Source organism: Aspergillus piperis, assembly GCF_003184755.1.
Source record: "Aspergillus piperis CBS 112811 unplaced genomic scaffold BO85scaffold_6, whole genome shotgun sequence".
NCBI classification, from domain to species: domain Eukaryota; kingdom Fungi; phylum Ascomycota; class Eurotiomycetes; order Eurotiales; family Aspergillaceae; genus Aspergillus; species Aspergillus piperis.
Window position 1 is genome coordinate 1,353,382 of NW_020291596.1, and position 18,492 is coordinate 1,371,873.

The window sequence follows — 18,492 nt, forward strand, 5'->3', positions numbered from 1 at the left end:
AAGCGCGCCGTGCCTCTGACAGCCTTTCTAGTCAATATTGCACCAAGCTACGCCAGCTCAGCCCTATACCCTTTGTTTGGGTTTAGGATGAGATAGTTTATTGATTCCTTGTCTTGCAGCTAATTGACCTGATGGCAGTTCGACAGTCGCCCAGTTTTGTGATTCAGGTTCAAGGACAATAATTTATCATGGTACCCTTCATCGCTAGATTCCTCATAATCTCTACGATTATGATTCAACTATTTTAAATAATGACGTGTCATCTATGCTGTTTCCTCTATATAGAGTGCCTCATCTTCATCAATGAAAGCATACGTCTGCGATACTCAATTTGTAGCACATAAAAGCCCTAATGCTTTCCGGAGACAAACTAATAGACATCCAAAAGCTTTATTACTAGATCGATTCTCATTTACATCATGACTAAGCCCGAATACGTTTTCACTCGTGATTTCCATGGTGACAACCGGGACGTTCTGCTCAATATATTCGATGTACAACTGCTAAGTGAAATCGCAGCATCAACCTCCAACATTATTTGTGGACCGAACTTTTCGGCTACCATATCCACCCTTCCATCCCTACAAGCAACCCAAACCTGAGAATTGCCGACGTTGGCACTGGCACTGGGTAGGTGGTAAAACGTGCAGAAAGACAAATTAACTAGCTTACTGCTAACGCTCCAACCAGAATCTGGCTGACAGATCTATCACGTCGACTTCCGAGCACCGTATCCCTAGATGGCCTTGATATATCTTTCAGCGCTCTCCCCCCAAAAGAATGCCTTCCTGTAAATATGACTCTACACTCATACGACATACTATCCGAGACGCCTGATCACCTCCGGGATGTCTATGATATTGTTCACGTTCGCAACTTTTCCTTCGTAATAAGGGACTTGGAGGCTGAGAGGGTCATCGGGAACGTTTTAAAACTATTGAGTATGCACCCAATATAAATCCTTGGGCCCCACCCCCAACCTTCTATTGCATGCTGATTATCGCACAGAGCCTGGTGGCTACCTCCAATGGGCCGAAGTAGATGCCCTTTCGTATCGAATCGAGAAGACCAGCCCGGGCTGCAAAGACGACGCCCTTAAGGAACTCATGCGCTTAGGCAGGGGGGCAGATGACCGTACTACTCCTCACTGGGTTCCCGAGATTCCTTATTACTATCAGCAGGCAAAGCTGGAAGAGGTGGAAAGCGACGTCAAAGATGCCCCGCCGTATATGGCCGTAGCAAAGCATGAATGCAACCTAATTGTTCCCGAAATGCTCACCCGCACAACACAGAATTCGGCTCTAAGTGAGAGATTTTCGCGGCTTATACCCGAGGCTATGGAGGAAACACATAGAGGAGCGTACTGGGCCTTTACTCGGCTCACGGTGGTTGGTCGGAAGGCTAGTGGTTAGCTGGGTGGCTTTTTATTTGATCTATTCGGGTATAGGTGGGATTTTGATGTCTACGTACGGCTTATTCATTTAGGGGGTGACTGCTAGAGTGAAACAAAAGATGGAACTATATTCACATAGTTTACTTGATGGCAAAAGCTTGGAGTGTCTGCTATTGCATTCAAATAGAGGGTATGGACTTTAAGGACATCTTACGCTCGTGAGCAACTGACAAGGGATATAAATCGGAGCTTCGTCCCACGTCTGCCTTCGACCAGAATTTAAACCATGGCTTCTAATTAGGTCTCTCAGGGCATTCAAATATGCTGGATAGTCTGTAAATTGCGTCACCACACAATATACTAATTAATAAGTCGGTCATTATGCGGATAGGTTGCCACACGACTGGTTACTCCATCTGTTAAAGTCTTCCGTCAGTCCTAACATTGTCAAGTAATATGAACCGGTGCTGAGCGCATTGTTACTGTCTCTCGCATATGTCAGACGAAGCATATAGAGAGCTGCGAAAGCTGCAACAGAGCTGTACGATTCAATGCTTTTTCCATAACATTTCTTCAGCCGTCTTGGGTTTTCGAATGTGGGGATACAGTAGAAAGATTAAAGGTCATGATATGACATCCAATGAGCAATTTTCTGGTTGTAACTAGAGTTGAGGCTAAGTAGATAAGATAATATGGCGTGACTGGCCCGCCATAATCGAGCTTCGATCACGCCAGTACACTAGCTTAGTGTCACCTTACCCCACCTCACCTCCCCATGCGTATCCATATCCCCAACAATCAAGACTTGATTTCCATCAGCTACTTCCAGTATAAGTCATGCCTACTTCCATCGAAACTACCGTCAGCACGCAGACTAAGATTCGCCCTACCGTCCGGCACGCTGCTGTTGACGGGGGTGCCGAAAAGGTCCGTTACGACCCCGCTATCCTGGCTTATACCCATGCATTCAGCTCACCACGCTTGCTACAGCATCCCGATTGGCTGGTCGAGCTTCACACAAAGGGCTGGACGGTTGTCCGCGGTGTCCTACCAAGGGACCGAGCACTAGCCTATGCCGACAAGGCCTACGAATGGCTTGAAAGCTGGGACCTGGGGTTCGACCGCAAGGACCCGTCGACCCGCAAGGCAGCGAACCTTCCCTGGCACACTCACGGGGGGCTTTACAGCAGGTTTGTTACCATCATTTGCTATCATGCACTGTAATAGGCAGCGGCAGCAGTAACACTGCCGCGAGCACAGGTACGGCGTCGGCCACGAGCAGTTCGTGTGGGATTTGAAATCAGAGCCGGGGCTGGTGGAGAAGTGGGAGCAGATCTGGGGCACCCGCGAGCTTCTGGTCTCGTTTGGTATAATCTTCCTTCTCCTCTGACGATACTTAGTACTAACTGCTCAGACGGCGTGAATCTTTCCTTACCCGAAAGGGAACGCCCCAAAACAGACCCTATTTTCGCGCCGTGGGCGCATGTCGACCAGTCCCCCTATAACAACAAATTCGACACCGTCCAAGGAATTGTGAATCTACTCCCCAATGGGCCCGAGGATGGCGGGCTTATGGTGTTTGAAGGCTCAAGCGCTTGCTACACTGAGTTGTGGCAACACTTTGACCACAAGAAGGGTGAAAGAGGATGGAGCACGTGGGCCTATCAGAGTGTTGACGCGGAGATGTGCCAGTGGCTTGAGGCTAGGGGATGCAAATGGACCAAAGTGTGCGCAGAGCCTGGCGATCTGCTACTCTGGGACTCGGTGCGTGCTCCTATCTCTAACATATCTTGAGTTTGTAGTTGGCTAACAGCGCACTAGCGCACGATCCATTACGGCGCTGCTCCTTCTTCGGTCAATGACCGCTTCGCCGCCTGTATGCCAAAATCTTCATTTCCATGCTAGTATAGGAATGCTAACGGTCTAAACTAAGATGTCTGCTATAAGCCAGCCGCCGCCATCTCAGAGGAGGCCAAAAAGGTGCGCCTGCAGGCCTTGAAAGCGAAGCAGAATACAACACATGATCCGGCTGATTTTCGAGTCAGGGAGTACCTGCCACCGGCAGATCATCCTACCTACGAAGCGGCCATCAAGAGGCCGTTCCACAGCCCGGTGCTTTCGAAGCGGGCGAGGGAACTGATTGGGCTGGATCCATACTGAAGGGTTTCACAGGACCAGAGGCTGTTTTGGTTATTGAATCATAGCTGTTACTTTCATATAGACTGCAATCGAATGCACATGCATTCGTCATCTAGGACGGTCACATATCAGATACTTGGGAAGAGTAGATGACCGATATAAGGGACAGCTGCAGCTCACCGTGCAGCACAACAGCTAAATAATTGGACATCATTCATTCCCCGGGCAGTTACCCTGGACTGCAGAATATTATCCCAAATATCTGTAGATATTCAGTATGAAATCCAATATCGAGAAAGCAGTAAACAAAGGTATGAATAAAAACCGTGGTTCGAGATATCATGAACTTATATTCAGATACGTCTTCTCCGCTATAAGAACTTGTGGCAGCGGCAAAATTTTAAGATCTTGGGGGCGCTGCTTGAATTAGACATCTCTTCAGATTAAAGGAAAAAGTACCACACGCCCAAAAAAAGATGATAATTCGTATTGGCGCTGCCCGGAATCGAACCGGGGCTGGCACGGCCACAACGTGACGTCATACCACTAGACCACAGCACCTGTTGTTGTGAGAGCTGTCTCCGGAAAGTAATTTATATGGGAAAGAGTGTTCTTAGAGTTGGGTTAGAAATTACGGCTTTCTCGGGATGTGATTCGCTGAATCATATCAAGTTCCACATCATAATGACAAAACGGGATAATCTAGCCCGTTTTGTTATCCATAGTGTCCACCACAATGACCTGACTACACTTGAGTTGGAAGCACTAAAAGCAACCCACAAGCCACCTCTCGAGTATCATGATTCAAAATGATTTATTGGGAGGCTGGGAGCAGGGCATTGAAGCTGTGGTGTTGTTGCATCAAGTTGGCGAGATTATACAAAGTACTAAAGCACGATGTCACTGTGGGATATATATTCTACACTCAGCCATGAGTACACAACATAGAACTTCATCTGCGTCAGAAATCCAACAATAAACTTACTCACATAGTATCCATACTAGTCCCTCAAAGATCAATTGCGGCTCACCAATGTTACCTTTACTGAAATATACCGCCGCGCTCCTCTCCACACTCCCCTATACCCTTGCACAGACCTACACCAACTGCAACCCTCTAGAAAAGACCTGCTCGTCCGACACAGGCTCAACACAAAGCACACTACAACTTCGTCGAGAGCTGGTTATATTGTATGTGTCTAGATCCAGGAGGTGGATGTTCTCAACTCTCCTAACTTGGCAAACATCGCACGCCCGGGTTGGACGCCCTCGTCGCCTCTGCACCGGCGCAACCCGAAGTATTCCCGCCTGACCCGAGGACATGAGCCCATTGATGTTTTTTTATGAAGATGAGAAAAAGATTAAGGGTCTTCGAGGTGGAACCGAGCAAGAAGCTTGGACCAGCGAGGTGCGCAATATGCCACGTGATGCTGTGGCCGGACGCACAATGGTTTGCCACGTGACAGGGTTCATGATTGTCGTAGGGCAAGATATGGACACCCAAGTCTCAATAAATTTGGTTCCAAATGGTAAACTTAGCAATTTGCGCATTGAAGTTATTTAGGGGGATCAAATACCAACAATCACACTGGCTGTTGCCATGCCTGTAGAGGAAATGGTCTGGGAGATGTGAAAAAGCATGCGAGGCTGAGGCCTCTGGTTCTCCTCTTTCTTTGCCCGCCATTTCCTTCAATGGTTCACAATGGTGTCAGCATGTTTCCCCGCTTGGAACATCCGGATATGCTCATTCGATGCTTGGGGTGCGTAATGTATGCTTAGCGGTGGGTTTCGGCGAATGAAATCGCCTCATTAAGCGCCGGTCATGCAAGTCCATCACGATAGGCTTCCGGCTATCAGTTCATCCCCACCTAGCTTGCAGGCTTCACAGTTTAGCGATAAAAGTATGAAAGGAACTCCTCGGTCGGAATTATCGATTTTGGGGGTCGCCTTCTTCCCCTACCTCCCTCTCTTCCGGCCATGTCCTTAGACGGCTCACCATGGGCGCGCTGAAATTGAACCTGCCTAGCTCTCCTTCAATCCAAGTATTCAAAAGGAATCGGCAAAGGAAACTGCTCTATGCGGGGTTATCACTTGTGTTTATCCTCGTGTTGTGGGGTACATTATTGATAAGTTCTGGTGAGCGGTATGCTGGGTTGCAGGGGCTGCGTTCAGCAGACGGATTAAGTCTGGCAACAATCACAAATGAAACATTAGGGGTGAGCTCTCATCCCAGACCATACAGTATATCCGAGTTCTAATCGAGACGTAGTTCGATAGGATTTTCTGTATCAACCTCCCCAGTCGAGCTGATAAACGGGATGCAATCACACTAGGCTCATCAGTCACGCAGTTCCGCGTGGACTGGATTGATGGCGTATCCTCTGAAGATATGAGCCCCAAGGCCTACCCACCAGTAAGATTCAATTGGTCACTGTGCCTCATACTATCTACTAAGACTCCCTCCAGCGGTACGACGAACCGGATAGACCTCGCATGCTAGCCGGTGAAATCGGCAGCTGGCGAGCCCACCTGAACGCGATGCAACGGTAATCACATCTCCATGAGAAATCAGACACAAAGTTGACTTTATTTAGCATCGTCTCAGAGCGCATAACCAGTGCCCTAATACTTGAAGACGACGTCGATTGGGACGTGACACTAAAGAACCAACTACAAGAATTCGCGCTAGGAACCCTAGCCCTCCAAGCCGAATCCCACCCGAAGACCACGCCCTACGGGGACGACTGGGACATCCTCTGGCTCGGCCACTGCGGAACAAAATGCCAAAAGAAAACCCCATTCTACATACTGAAGAATGACCCAACATCTATCCCCGTCTACGGCCTTCCACAATACTGGGCCGGCCCAGCCGTCCACGAACTCGTCGACAACATCAAACATAACCGCATTATCTGCAAAACCTCACTGGCAGTCTGCTCCAGCGCATATGCGGTATCATTCAACGCAGCACAGAAAATACTGGCAGCGTTGTCCGTTTTACCTGATGACGAGAGCATGCCGCCTCGTCAAAGTGTCGTGTATGATGTCATGTTGGGGAGATTGCGCGAGACCGGATACTTGAGGTGTGTTTCGTCGCATCCTTCGCTTTTTGGGAACTGGAAGGGCGCGGGCCTACCCTCGAAGGGGTCGGATATCCAGTATAAGTATGATGGACCGAGGGAGCAGAAGACGTTCGAGGGGGCGAGCTTCCAGGGATTGGTTTATAGTACTATGTTTAATTTGGGGACTTTGCTGGATGGGGGAAGGGTGGTGGTGTCCAATGTTAATGATGTTATGAAACCGAAGTTGGATTTTAGGAAGGTGAGGAGGTTGGAGGGGGGGTTGCATGTGTTGGATTATGAGGAGATGGTTTTGAGTCGTGTATAATAGATCATTGACATTTCTCAAAATGTTCCTTAACCATACGTAGTATACAAACTCTTCTAGATAATTAGAGGGTTGTTTACTTGGCGTGGTAATGTTTCATTGCTGCATGTGGAATAGAATAAACAGTAACAGCGGTCATTGGTAATTCTTTACCATGCATGCTCTTGCATCCCTGAACGTGCAATCCGTAGGCCTTCATGAAAAGTCATATATACCAGCGTGTGTCGCAGGTCTTAATGCTACATGCATACGACATCTCCCCTTCCATTTACGTCCATAACAGCACCAGGATTTCTCAGTTTTCAATAATGAGTACGTATCATTATGATATCACGACCATGGTATATACACAAAAATTTAATCATATCCAACATGACTCAATGGCTTCGCTCGAATGGTTGCACGAATCGATCATCTGCGGTACTATTCGATAACAGTCAGCTGAATCCTTTCATAATGAGACCATAGAGCATCATGGCATACCTCGGAGTTGTAGTCCGTCAGGGCTTTAGAAACGGCCGGGGCCTCCGTGAGGGCCACCGGGGCCGCCAGGACCGCCGTGAGGACCACCAGGACCGCCGTGGCCGCCGCCGTGAGGGCCTCCGTGGCCACCAGGACCTTCATGAGGACCACCGAATCCTCCAGGGCCGCCGGGACCTCCGGGACCACCATGAGGACCACCAGGGCCACCGCCGTGAGGGCCGCCAGGACCTCCAGGACCGCCCTGGGGACCGCCCTGGGGACCGCCGTGGGGGCCTTCATGGCCGCCAGGGCCGTGCTGGTTCTCGTGGTGGTGGTGGAAAAGACCCATGTTGATTGTTTGTAGGAAGAAAGGTTTGAAGTGTTTGTTTGATAAAAGTGTGTGGCTTGTAGATGTTGTTGAGAATGAGTGAGGGGTCAACGAGAGATCGTGGGGGATCTTATACTCGTGGCCCCTTGGGAGGCGCCATTAGGGATGTGGAGACCACATAGGGTCTGCGATCCAGCGAAGAGGGAAAAGAGATAATTTTGGGTGCAAATGACGCTCATTGAGGGGCCCTCTCCCCAGTTTGGATATTGCATCTGACGACATAGCCTTCGAAGGAAACGATGTTGCCTATGGCCGATGTGGATTTATCGCCGAGCTAATCGGACTATGACGCTAGTGAACCTTCAAGGCATCGCCCTATTCGCCTGCGATGCTATAGTACCATGGGTTAAGCCAGGAGCAGCATGGCTCAGATCTCGTCGTCGCCCCGTAAGGGGGTAATGGGGAAGAACCCAATCCAGAGAAGATGGACATCATGAAACTTTGATGACATGGCCGTACGCGTTCACTGCATTACTATGCGAGTCACGCAAGACACATTCGAGGTCTTGTGAAGTCTGGACAAATGTCCACTCCAAAGCCCTATGGTCACGGTGAGCTTGGGTTGCCACAAGTGGATGAAAAAGCGTACGTACTTCGACCCACTCCTGCTCAGCACAGGGCTGGCTAGTGCCCTCAATAGGAGGCGCCAAGCGGGGGCATACGAAAATCATGGCCTCAGCCACAGCGCTGAGAGAGTCGTGGCTCGCTCCATTGAGTCATAATGACCGTTATGAATTGATCAGCGGCCTGGGGAAGTCTCGTTGAATTGTTGTTGTGGCTGATATCCGATTCAGATGCACGCGGTCGAGATGATTCGGCCTGGCTTTCCGATTTCGGCATGAACCGGCCCCGAGTCTGTATGACTAAGCGGGATCGGGCGCCATTGCCAAGCCACACTAAGACTTTGCCAAGCGTTGGTATTTTCCTACCGGCAAACAATGCAAACACCCCTCGCTGTTCTTTGTGAACAGAACAACTCAATTGTTACGAGGGGTAGACGTTAGATCGATTTGTCGCAATTCGACTAATGGGCTGAAGAAAGCACAATGTTGGCCTCGTGATAATGGTGATGCCCTGCCAGGTTATGAAACACTTCGGGAGGAACTGGCAGCGCAGTTCCCCAGTGGTATTGATGCCTTCTGCGGTACGGTTGGAGGTGCCGGCATGGTTATGGGAGTCTCATGCGTTCTGAAGTCAAAGTGGCCGGATACGCGAGTTGTAGTTCTCGAACCGGCCGCTTGTCCTGTCACTACTGAAGGGCGCACTGGATCTCGTAGCGTCGAGGGAAAAGGAATTGGTTTCGTGCCGCCACATCTGGATTCTAAGCTTTATGATGAAGTACGAGGTATCTCAGAGGCAGAAGGTCGTGCTAGGTGCACGCGGTTAGCTCGTGAGGAAGATTTACTGGTTGGAACTTCGACTGCTCTTAATGTTGTCGCGGCCATTGCTCTTGCCAAAGAACGGGGCCCGGGCAAGACGGTGGTTACCGTCGCCGTGTATACGGGCCTGAAGTACATGAACGGAAATCTCCTTGTGGATGCTTGAGGTCGCGAAATCCTAATAACTAAATAATTGCTCTATGCGATACTATAGGATTTACTGCCACCACTGATACAAATTTTTATTTGTGTCTGCCTGTTTTATGAAAGAAAACCACCGAGTTCAGACACTACGGAAACATGAGTGACCACCATGTGTTCTAAATCGACTATTGGTCTTGCTGTCCTCGAAGTTCTTAATGTTACCCAATTAGATTTGTGATCATGGACCTTCTACCGATTCTATATCGGCTGTGCGCACCTTCCTCCTGGATGTTAGCTTGTATCACATAAATCTATTTCCATTGGGCAAGGTTGACCTGTACCGGTATATCGTCTACACAAAAAAGACTTACGCAAGCCGGCTAATGTTTCAATGTTATTAGATATGTTTAATATTCCAGCTCTAAATTACCATGCTAATCTGAAGGACCGATCTTGCAAGCAACTGCCGAATCTCTGCGAGATAGGCCTCCTCGGTTCCCATTCAACTTTTCCTATTTACCACCATCGCTTTCCACTTGTCCTTCTTATCCATCAATTCAACTCACGGGTACTGGTCGTCCGTTTAAGTTTCCTTAAAAAACCCAACAGGAGTCGAAAGCAACCATCTTGTGAATAGATCCATCGGCGCCTCACGCATAGTTTCGAAGCTATAAATGCGGCTGTGCGCCACAACCAACTTCCCGTTGTGCATATGTGCCTGCAGAATCCGAGCATGCGAAGGTATCATAAACGAAACCATGAGGACCTATTATCAGTGTCAATGATCAACAACTTTCAACTTTTATCACAGGGGTTGTAGGAAACATACAGGCACCATCCCTTCCGAGTCTATTTCATCTTGCTCCAGACGGGTGCGCATCGTCTGAAGTATGCCCAGCAGCTCAAATCGCATCATAGAGTCCTCAGGACATCGCTCTTGGCACCAATGTTGAGTGATCATGACGATATATGGGTACTTATCATCTATGCATTCGAAAAATCGATTCACCGTGTACAGATATTGTCCGAGCTTGTCATAAATGTTGGATGTCCGGGCGTACAATTTGTCGGTTGTGCTGGTGCATTCATCAAGAGGTTAGAGCCATGGGATTGCTTTAATGTATTGGGTTTATACAAAGTACTCACATGGACGGATACCAGATCCCAATATGCGTCAAAGTAGCGGGCACGGCATAGTAGCGATGAGTTCGTGGAGCGAGGTGGATCCATCTTTCTAGCTTGATGGCAATTTCTTTCAAGCGGAAGGGCGGGTATGACTCGCACGAGTCTTTCTTGATAGTTTCGTAGTCTTTAATAGTGTAGCAGGAGTCTTCGCGCTTGTCTATTGTGGTGTAGGGGTGAGGGTCGATGGGATAGGTGTGCAGAGCTTCGATTGGAAGAGGTTCGAAGAGGAGGGGAGTAGTTGAAGATTTACCCTTTCCATGGTGTTTGGCCTCGAGATCCAGGGGCAGCAGAACTATGTTGTTTGAATCGCAAAAAGAAGGGGATATGAAGTTGAGGACGTTTCGACCTTCTAGCTTCTCCATTATCTTTCTGAGGCTTTTTAGGGTGCGGGATTCATCCTTCGGGTTGGGTGGCATCTCGGGTGGCTGATCGGTCTGCATGATTGACAGCTTGCGATACGTGCAGTAGGTATTGGGTGAGAGATCATGCTGAGATGACTAGCGTTGCTTTTCATCGTGTATATTTGGAGTGTAGTGAATGTATTCACGCTAGAATCCTAAGCGAGTGTTCATCACTTTTGGCTTTGTATGCTTGCGTGAATTGTGCTATGAGTAGCATTGTGCACACTCTCTATTCTTTTAACAATGTATTGGATGCACTGGTGTGCTCTTATAGTCACAAAATAATTCAAATTTACAGATGAGAAACTGAAGGGTATGGCGGGGCTAGGATACTTTGCTCGCGTTATGCAGGACACTTTTGGTACCTTTGTAGTATTCTAATTCAGGAGTAGGGTGCGAGTAGATGTAATTGAATTATGTTTGCGGCAATGATAATGGTTAGGAAATTACTATATTACATATTCTAGTATGCTGAGTCTCCTACTCCCTCCCTCCTTAGTTGTTGCAAACTCTTAGTATGGGTGATTGAGCCGTCCGCACGCTAATGGACCCTCCCGAAAGCGTGGATATAACACCCACTGGAATTATAGTTTCAAAGCAAGTACACTTAACCAGAGGTATGCTTTTGAATTTTTTCATATACTCCTTGCGACAAAGTGCATTTTCAGAGGTAGATAAGGCGAAGTCACGTGGGAATGTTGTGAATGCCCCAATGTTGTCAGAGTCACCGCCCTGAGAGAGGCAGCTTCTTCCTCTCCCTGCAAGTGATCAAGCCAGACGTGCATGAAACGTTCGCGCCAGCCGATGGCGTGATTCGCTTTGATCCTGCCGACTCTTCCCCTCTTTCCCATCCCTTCAGCGCCATTAACGTCCACTCATTAACCTGAACAACCGTCATCAATTGCCCTCCATGTCTCCGCACGATCAGTCGGAAGAGGAGGGTGTTCGCCGCCCGCTCCTGGCCGATTCCAGAGGGACCGATGGCACCGAGCCCGGAGCGGAGTCCACTGCCGCATTGGGCCCCAAGTTCACCCGCAATCTCGGAGCCATCGAGGCCTTCGGCATCGTCATCAGCATTGTGATCGGTAGTGGTATCTTCACTTCTCCAGGTTCCATCGACACAAATGTTCCATCTCCAGGAGTCGCGCTTATTGTGTGGCTGGTCGGAGGTATTCTGGCCTGGACTGGTGCCAGCACTATGGCCGAGCTAGGCACTGCTATTCCGGGTGAAGGTTGGTTCACTCTATTGCCATCAGGTATATCGACTGTATTGACTGTAAAATAGGAGGCGTGCAGCCATATCTTCGATACATCTACGGAGATGTCTTTGGATTTCTTGCTGCTTGGACTTGGATTATCGCCGTGATGCCTGCAACGCTGGCCATTTTGAGCATCGTGTTTATTGAAAGCATCTTCTCCGCGGCTGGTGTCACCGATCAGGCTGGAAGCCTTTCGCATAAGCTGCTCTCCATTCTTGTATTGTTGGTGATCGGTCTGGCCAACTCCATCAGTACCAAGGTCAGCACCCGATTGAATGGCTTTTCAGTCACGACCAAATTCATCGCCATTGCCGCAATTGTGGTGGCTGGTCTAGTTGTTGTCATCCTGCAAGTCTCCGGAATCAACCGCGATGCTGGGTCAAATGACTGGCTCAAGCACTCTTGGTTCGGATCTAGGAACACCTGGACGCCGGACGGTCGGGAGATCGACTGGAGCTCCATGCACGGGTGGGAATCGCTAGGTTACTATTCTACCGCGCTCTATGGTGCTCTCTGGGCTTATTCGGGCTGGGATAAGGTATGCATATAGCCCCTACAATGTGTCTGTGAAAATACTCACCATTTTTGACAGGCAATCTACGTTAGCGCAGAGCTCTCTGCTCCTGCTCGTCAGCTTCCATTGGCCATCAACACTGCCCTCCCCATTATAATTCTTTGCTTCCTTGCCGCTAATGCCGCGTACTATATCCTTCTTCCATGGAAGATCGTTTCGACCACTGACAGCGTGGCCGTCGTATGTCCAGCACCCTCCCATTGATTACATACGCTAATGACATACAGACCGCAATCACCCATCTCCTAGGTCCAGCGTTTGGTGTCCTCGCTGCCATAGTGATCTGCCTCGTGGTCGCCGGCTCACTGCTCGGAAACTCCTTTGTGGCCGGTCGCATGATTGTCGCGGCATCGAAGCTGGATTGGTTCCCTCGGTTCCTGGGTGTGCTTGGACACGTAGGAATGCCTCCTGACCCAGAGCCTCCTTCTCAGTCAACTCCCCGATCGGACGCGCCAATCAATGCCACAATTCTGGCCACCCTGTTGCCAATCCCGTACCTGCTGTTCGGAAATTTTCGCGCTCTACTCACCTTCAATGGTCTGGGAGAGTACTCGTTCTTCTTCTTGACCGTCTTAGGTGCCATCCTTCTGCGATTCCGGCAGCCTGATCTTCATCGGCCCTACAAGCCCTTCATCGCTATTCCGCTGGTTTTCGCCCTCGTCAGTGGCTTTGTGGTGGTGAGGGGAGCCGTCTTCGCACCTCTGCAAGCGGTAATCCTTATTTCGGTCTGGATTATTGGCATGGGGTTCTATTACCTTCGGGCTTACCTTCGGAGGGAGAGGGTGACTAGAAGAAGCGAATAGACTCGGGTAAAAGTGGAAGAATTACTCGCGATTCCTTCATATTCAGGCCTGCGTTTGGTAAAATCTTTCTGCTCGTTACAATATGGTTCTTCAAGACCTGATACACTATTTTGACACATACTTTGAATTGCGCGATGTACATCATACAAGACGATGATTCCATGGCAAGGCTTCATGTGAGGAACCCGTGATCGCTCAGGCTAGTGCAGTGTGCAGTTAAGAGGGGGGAGGGATCGGAGAAATCGATGTGCATAACTTCGTCTATGACCACATTAGCAAATTTAGTTTGATTAGAATTTTTCAGCTGCGCAATCGTGGTATATGGCTATATTAACCATGGATCAACACATAAACCCAATATCGCGCATCTTATCAATCAAAAGCAGCCTTTCTTGGCGAATCGAGTCTATCCGCAATCGTTATCGCCAGTCACCGCCCGCATCCAATTCTGTCCTACGGACTTCTTTTCCTTCCGGATGTGAATCAGATCTCTTGAACTCAATGAGCAGGACACTCTTTGTAACAACACGTAATTATCGATCAATTAACTAAAACCCTACCGATCACTCCGTCACAAATACCACCACCATGGACCAAACAATTCGCGTCGCTGTGGCCGTCTACGTCTTCAACAAACACGGCCAGACCATTCTCGGCCGACGCAAGGGGAGTCTCGGCGCCGGTAAGTCTTACCTTTCACCAATTGATTCCCTCCAGTAACACTTTCTACTTGAGACATTGCTCTAATTTGTCTCAAGGAACATGGGGTCATCCCGGCGGCCACCTCGAATTCAACGAGAGCTTTGAAGACTGTGCAGCTCGAGAGGTTCTAGAGGAGACGGGCCTCGAAGTAACTGACATACGCTTTCTCACTGCGATTAACAATGCCAATATGGAGGGAGGAAAGCATTATGTTACGATTTTTGTGGGCTGTAGGCTTGTGGATGAGGATGCGGAGCCGGTGGTATGTTTGTTTATTTCCCTCTTTTGTTTTGATTTCTGGAGTCATCTTCTGGTGGTCTTACTTGAGGAGCGATTTAATACTGATGGTTTGGTTCCAAGGTCATGGAGCCTGAGAAATGTGTCTGCTGGGAGTGGGTCACTTGGGATGAAATGAAAGTGACTATTGAGAGGCAGCGGGAAGCAGAGCATCTGGGGAAGATGGAGGAGTATGAGGGGAGGGTGTTGTTTAAACCAATTTTGAATCTTTTGCAGCAGAGGGCGGGATTCGATCCGTTGGAGATTTATCAGTCTGTTGGGCGGTGTTAATGGGTAAATTAAGTCTGGCGCTTTTGACTTCTCTGGCTGAATATCCCGGTATCAATAATGTAGATCAGCAGTAAGCGCTAATATTTGTCTTAACTTTCGCTTATGAGAGGTAACGAGCATGCACGTTATTTGGTGGGTTACTTTATATAGCGTAGATATAGAAGACATTGGCTAAGCACACAAATCAAAGAGCGAAAAGCACAATAACAGCAGAGAGGAAGCGCCAAGCAGAACAAAGTATACAAGAGCCATTCACTCGCGCGCATCCTAGCTTACGCCACGGCAGAAACACATTTGAACGCACCCTGGCTATCATCAAGCTCAGTCATATTGAACTGGATATCCAGGTCAGAATCAGCGAAGTCTGCCGCCGTGGCATAAGACACATCGAGTTCGGTCTCAGTTTCTTCTTCTTCATCGCCCAGCAGCAGAGCAGCCTTGGGGTAGAAGTCCTGCACATCGAAGGACTTGTGCTTCCACCCCTTTGGCACGATCTTCATGAGCTGAAAGGCGAACACAATATCATTTTCTGTCTTTCCTTGATGCTTGTCGGACTCCTTCGAATAGATTTGATTATCCGTACCAACACTGACATCGCCAATAACGGTTCCCGCTGTACCGGCTTTACCCCCGGCATTCGCCTCCTTGGAGCTGGAACGGCTTTCAGATACACGGAATCCCTTTGCAATCTTGACGCCAGTGATCATATAAACGGGCTTGGAAAACACACTATCCAGGCGCATCAGATCTCGGATCTTGCCATCTTGAGTGCGTCGAATGATCTCTTCATGGGAGGGCTCGTCCCTGAAATAGCTGGTTGTCAGGGAGTCGACGGTGTAGTCGGCATCAAGGGACCTGCTGCCCTCGAAACCGAGGTCGACGCCCATGGCGTTGAGGAAGTGGGTCCAAATGCTTGACTTGACACCATTCTCCCTTTGGTGATGTAGCGACCAGTCGGTTTCGACCACCGTTTCGATGGGAGCGGTCGGGATGTCTGGGTCGGGTCTTGTTAGGACCCGATGCGGCCTGAATGGGTCGACGATGATGTTCCCGAGGGCGATGGGACCATCGGGACGAAAATCCCACCTAGGCGCGAGGACGTATGTATACGTTCTCTGATGCATTATGAGTGGCAGTTAGGTAGAATAGAGGAGTGATGAGTTATAGGTAAGTTTGCTGACAGTATTGAAGGTTTTGTTGGTTTCAGAAGATAGATTGAATCATGGAGTTGCTTGAAAAACGATATCTGAAGGGCGAAAAGAACCCACCTTATATGCCTTGATCGGCATAGTTGATAGACGCCCACGAACTCCTACTACGTTCGATGAAACCAAGGACGCCTCAGCACGTTGTATAGGGCGCTTAGGCTCTCAGCGAGTCAGGGTCAATAAACGGGTCAGGTCATACTGCGGCGCATATATCTTCCAATCAAGAATTGACCTTTTTCGCCGACTAGGTATCTCAGCTCATCGAACACTTGCAGCGCGTAGTTTTGTTTCACTTTCATGTATAACTCAACGTGTTGTGTAAGGCTGTGTCGCCGAGTACCAATAATATCATCGTCCGGGTGCACTTGAAGGCGCTTATGGATTCCACCGATCAGCTCATGCATACTACTAGCGACAGCGTCTAACTACTATGTTGAATTGGACTATTTATGCCCCGTACAGACTACTGTTACTGGATGATTAGTCTGTTTATGCAAAACTCAAGGCTTTCTCTATGTCTCCTTGTTCATTTTTTTATTCTTCTATTCTTCCTTTCTTTCCAATTTGATCGAAGTGAGTGTCACTCCTGATATCTTAGTTTGAGTGCCCCAGAACTGTGAAGATCATTGGCTAATCAACTCTTTCCGCATGAATAAAATCAACCAGTATTTTTAGTAATAGTCATGATAGCCCTGGCAGGGATGAATTCACCTTTTGACGCAAATTCCTTTACTCTATTCATTTATGAAGGTGATACCGAACGAAGGAGGCAGCACCATATGCTAAACCATTTGCTATTGAGTGGTTAAAACTAAAGTTGTGGATATCCGGAGTTGTTGTGGAGGAGAGTTTAAAGGGGAGGCTGGGAACCCCGCTCGGTCGGAAAGGGTGACCAACCGGATCCACCTGTCTTCTCTACATGATTCAGCTTGCCTCATACCACCAACATCGTGGTAAGTACTCTACTCACACTATAACACCCCTCCTCCAAATATGTACAGACCTGTGCACGGGAGAATGCTCCGGCGTAAAAAGGCATGGAATCACCCAAGAGGAGCGGAGGTTATTCTGGAGTCACTCTCTCCACCAAAAGGCCCTGTGCTGGCCAAATTCGAACCGGACAGGGTGAAACCGTCACAAAAAGCCCCAAGCATCACCTCCTGCAATTATCTGGCATCTTACACACGGTTGGATTTAGGGGAATCATCTATTTTGATCCCAGGTATTTTTGTTCTCTACTACCACACTGCCTCTGGAAGATCTCAAGCTCACTAGATCTCAGGTCGACCTCCCCTTTGGACTCCAGTAAAGAAGTCTCTGAAGCTCAAGGAGACAGGCTATTCAAAATGGGCCAACCCAAAGCCCATAAAGGAACTTGCTTATCCCTGGGAGGCATCTTTTGAAGCCATCCGGCGGCAGAGTTCGAAGTATAACCTTAAACGTACCGACATCGTGACCTGCTCGGCCACCCTTAGAGATCTCTTCGATTTTATCCGTGGTCTAACTTCGGAGATCCGCTTTATCATGGAGCGCATTGGCAAGACGGTCGTGTTTGTTCGAAGAGAACTTCCCGCGCCGGTTTGGTTGCCTGAGTCTGACATCCAATATAAATACGAGGCCGAGTTCACAACGAGATACACTACGTGGGAAGACATAGCCGCTGAGTACAAGGCTCATCAGCGCATTGTTCGGTATAATTTCGCAGGCATCAATATGATCGTTCGCTCTGCGGCAGATGCCTATATTCCAAACCAGGATCTGGACTCTGAAGGTGGAAGCGCATCCACCGACACCGACAAGGCTAACATCAACAGTCTTACTGAAGGAATCAGCGGGCTGCAGGTACATGAAGGCGGCAAGCCAATTGCTCAAAACGAAATCCTCCACACCGATTTACGGTCCATGTACAATCACCATGGCCAACTTCGAAAGCTCCATCTAAACACTGTCTTCCCTCGACTCTGGGCATCACAAGTCTCGAACGTCGCAGTGGCATATCACAAGGAAGGGGTCATGAAGAGCGTGCGCGTATCAGAGATGAAGGATGAAATCTTAAAATGGGAGCGTGATAATAAAGATCATCTTTCGCGGCTGGCGGGTCTTCTCAACAATCTCACTGGTTATGCCCGCGCATCGCCGTCCAGACTTGAAGTTTGCCGCAGCTCTTTTGGGCCCCTTGAGATCCGTAAGCTTGCAGACCAGAATTCTCCAAAAGCTGTGTCGCCGGAAATGAGACTCTGCTTTGACAAATCGATAACAAGCCAGAGAGACCCGGCGACTAATGCATAGCGACGATATCAACGGAAACAATGCACCTACACCTGCTACTATGATTGAATTGCATATTTGACAAGCGCTCCACTCCTTACCCTGCTATGGGATCAGGGTACAATGACTGGCAACTGCCAGTATTGACTGTATATTAGTTTGCAACATTAGCCCTCAAGTGAGATTCACAAATAGAACCTCATGCTATTCCCTTTGCCACTATTTTGATTACA

The 18,492-nt window shown here is 48.7% G+C and overlaps 11 protein-coding genes and 1 non-coding gene across 12 annotated transcripts; 8 read left to right on the top strand and 4 right to left on the bottom strand.

The window, feature by feature from the left end:
• Nucleotides 1–520: 520 nt before the first annotated feature.
• Nucleotides 521–1,412, top strand: BO85DRAFT_368456 (class I SAM-dependent methyltransferase; the record flags this gene model as incomplete). The annotated part of the gene is made up of 3 exons (XM_025655870.1): nt 521–630; nt 691–941; nt 1,009–1,412. Coding segments are annotated over 3 exons (765 nt in total), but the record flags the coding sequence as incomplete, so codon positions are not given.
• Nucleotides 1,413–2,175: 763 nt separating this feature from the next.
• Nucleotides 2,176–3,732, top strand: BO85DRAFT_448241 (uncharacterized protein). The gene is made up of 6 exons (XM_025659889.1): nt 2,176–2,320; nt 2,384–2,583; nt 2,654–2,760; nt 2,808–3,157; nt 3,215–3,269; nt 3,327–3,732. Exons 1-6 carry the CDS (start codon nt 2,231–2,233, stop codon nt 3,551–3,553), a joined length of 1,029 nt encoding a protein of 342 aa, XP_025517226.1. The 5' UTR covers nt 2,176–2,230; the 3' UTR covers nt 3,554–3,732.
• Nucleotides 3,733–4,022: 290 nt separating this feature from the next.
• BO85DRAFT_t113 lies at nt 4,023–4,093 on the bottom strand. Its single transcript has one exon. It is a non-coding gene; the product is annotated as a tRNA-His (tRNA).
• Nucleotides 4,094–4,401: 308 nt separating this feature from the next.
• Nucleotides 4,402–4,923, top strand: BO85DRAFT_267593 (uncharacterized protein). Its single transcript, XM_025655066.1, has one exon. It carries the CDS (start codon nt 4,566–4,568, stop codon nt 4,842–4,844), a length of 279 nt encoding a protein of 92 aa, XP_025517227.1. The 5' UTR covers nt 4,402–4,565; the 3' UTR covers nt 4,845–4,923.
• Nucleotides 4,924–5,430: 507 nt separating this feature from the next.
• Nucleotides 5,431–7,007, top strand: BO85DRAFT_519093 (LPS glycosyltransferase). The gene is made up of 4 exons (XM_025665018.1): nt 5,431–5,748; nt 5,802–5,945; nt 5,999–6,078; nt 6,127–7,007. Exons 1-4 carry the CDS (start codon nt 5,530–5,532, stop codon nt 6,917–6,919), a joined length of 1,236 nt encoding a protein of 411 aa, XP_025517228.1. The 5' UTR covers nt 5,431–5,529; the 3' UTR covers nt 6,920–7,007.
• A 323-nt stretch (nt 7,008–7,330) lies between these two features.
• BO85DRAFT_486903 (uncharacterized protein) lies at nt 7,331–7,681 on the bottom strand (the record flags this gene model as incomplete). Its single annotated transcript, XM_025663416.1, has 2 exons — nt 7,331–7,342; nt 7,403–7,681. 2 exons carry the CDS (start codon nt 7,679–7,681, stop codon nt 7,331–7,333), a joined length of 291 nt encoding a protein of 96 aa, XP_025517229.1.
• A 450-nt stretch (nt 7,682–8,131) lies between these two features.
• BO85DRAFT_519095 (cysteine synthase) lies at nt 8,132–9,314 on the top strand (the record flags this gene model as incomplete). The annotated part of the gene is made up of 2 exons (XM_025665019.1): nt 8,132–8,156; nt 8,851–9,314. 2 exons carry the CDS (start codon nt 8,132–8,134, stop codon nt 9,312–9,314), a joined length of 489 nt encoding a protein of 162 aa, XP_025517230.1.
• Nucleotides 9,315–9,875: 561 nt separating this feature from the next.
• On the bottom strand, nt 9,876–10,917 carry BO85DRAFT_486905 (uncharacterized protein; the record flags this gene model as incomplete). Its single annotated transcript, XM_025663417.1, has 3 exons — nt 9,876–10,058; nt 10,122–10,368; nt 10,439–10,917. 3 exons carry the CDS (start codon nt 10,915–10,917, stop codon nt 9,876–9,878), a joined length of 909 nt encoding a protein of 302 aa, XP_025517231.1.
• A 798-nt stretch (nt 10,918–11,715) lies between these two features.
• On the top strand, nt 11,716–13,816 carry BO85DRAFT_394980 (solute carrier family 7 protein). Its single transcript, XM_025656939.1, has 4 exons — nt 11,716–12,110; nt 12,164–12,675; nt 12,730–12,891; nt 12,939–13,816. The coding sequence occupies exons 1-4, from the start codon at nt 11,789–11,791 to the stop codon at nt 13,512–13,514; spliced, it is 1,572 nt and encodes a 523-aa protein (XP_025517232.1). The 5' UTR covers nt 11,716–11,788; the 3' UTR covers nt 13,515–13,816.
• A 286-nt stretch (nt 13,817–14,102) lies between these two features.
• On the top strand, nt 14,103–14,783 carry BO85DRAFT_476916 (nucleotide triphosphate diphosphatase NUDT15; the record flags this gene model as incomplete). The annotated part of the gene is made up of 3 exons (XM_025662804.1): nt 14,103–14,196; nt 14,273–14,478; nt 14,577–14,783. The coding sequence occupies 3 exons, from the start codon at nt 14,103–14,105 to the stop codon at nt 14,781–14,783; spliced, it is 507 nt and encodes a 168-aa protein (XP_025517233.1).
• Nucleotides 14,784–14,830: 47 nt separating this feature from the next.
• BO85DRAFT_448246 (uncharacterized protein) lies at nt 14,831–16,010 on the bottom strand. The gene has a single exon (XM_025659890.1). The coding sequence runs from the start codon at nt 15,905–15,907 to the stop codon at nt 15,056–15,058; it is 852 nt and encodes a 283-aa protein (XP_025517234.1). The 5' UTR covers nt 15,908–16,010; the 3' UTR covers nt 14,831–15,055.
• Nucleotides 16,011–17,008: 998 nt separating this feature from the next.
• Nucleotides 17,009–18,280, top strand: BO85DRAFT_486909 (uncharacterized protein; the record flags this gene model as incomplete). Its single annotated transcript, XM_025663418.1, has 2 exons — nt 17,009–17,213; nt 17,274–18,280. 2 exons carry the CDS (start codon nt 17,009–17,011, stop codon nt 18,278–18,280), a joined length of 1,212 nt encoding a protein of 403 aa, XP_025517235.1.
• Nucleotides 18,281–18,492: the final 212 nt, after the last annotated feature.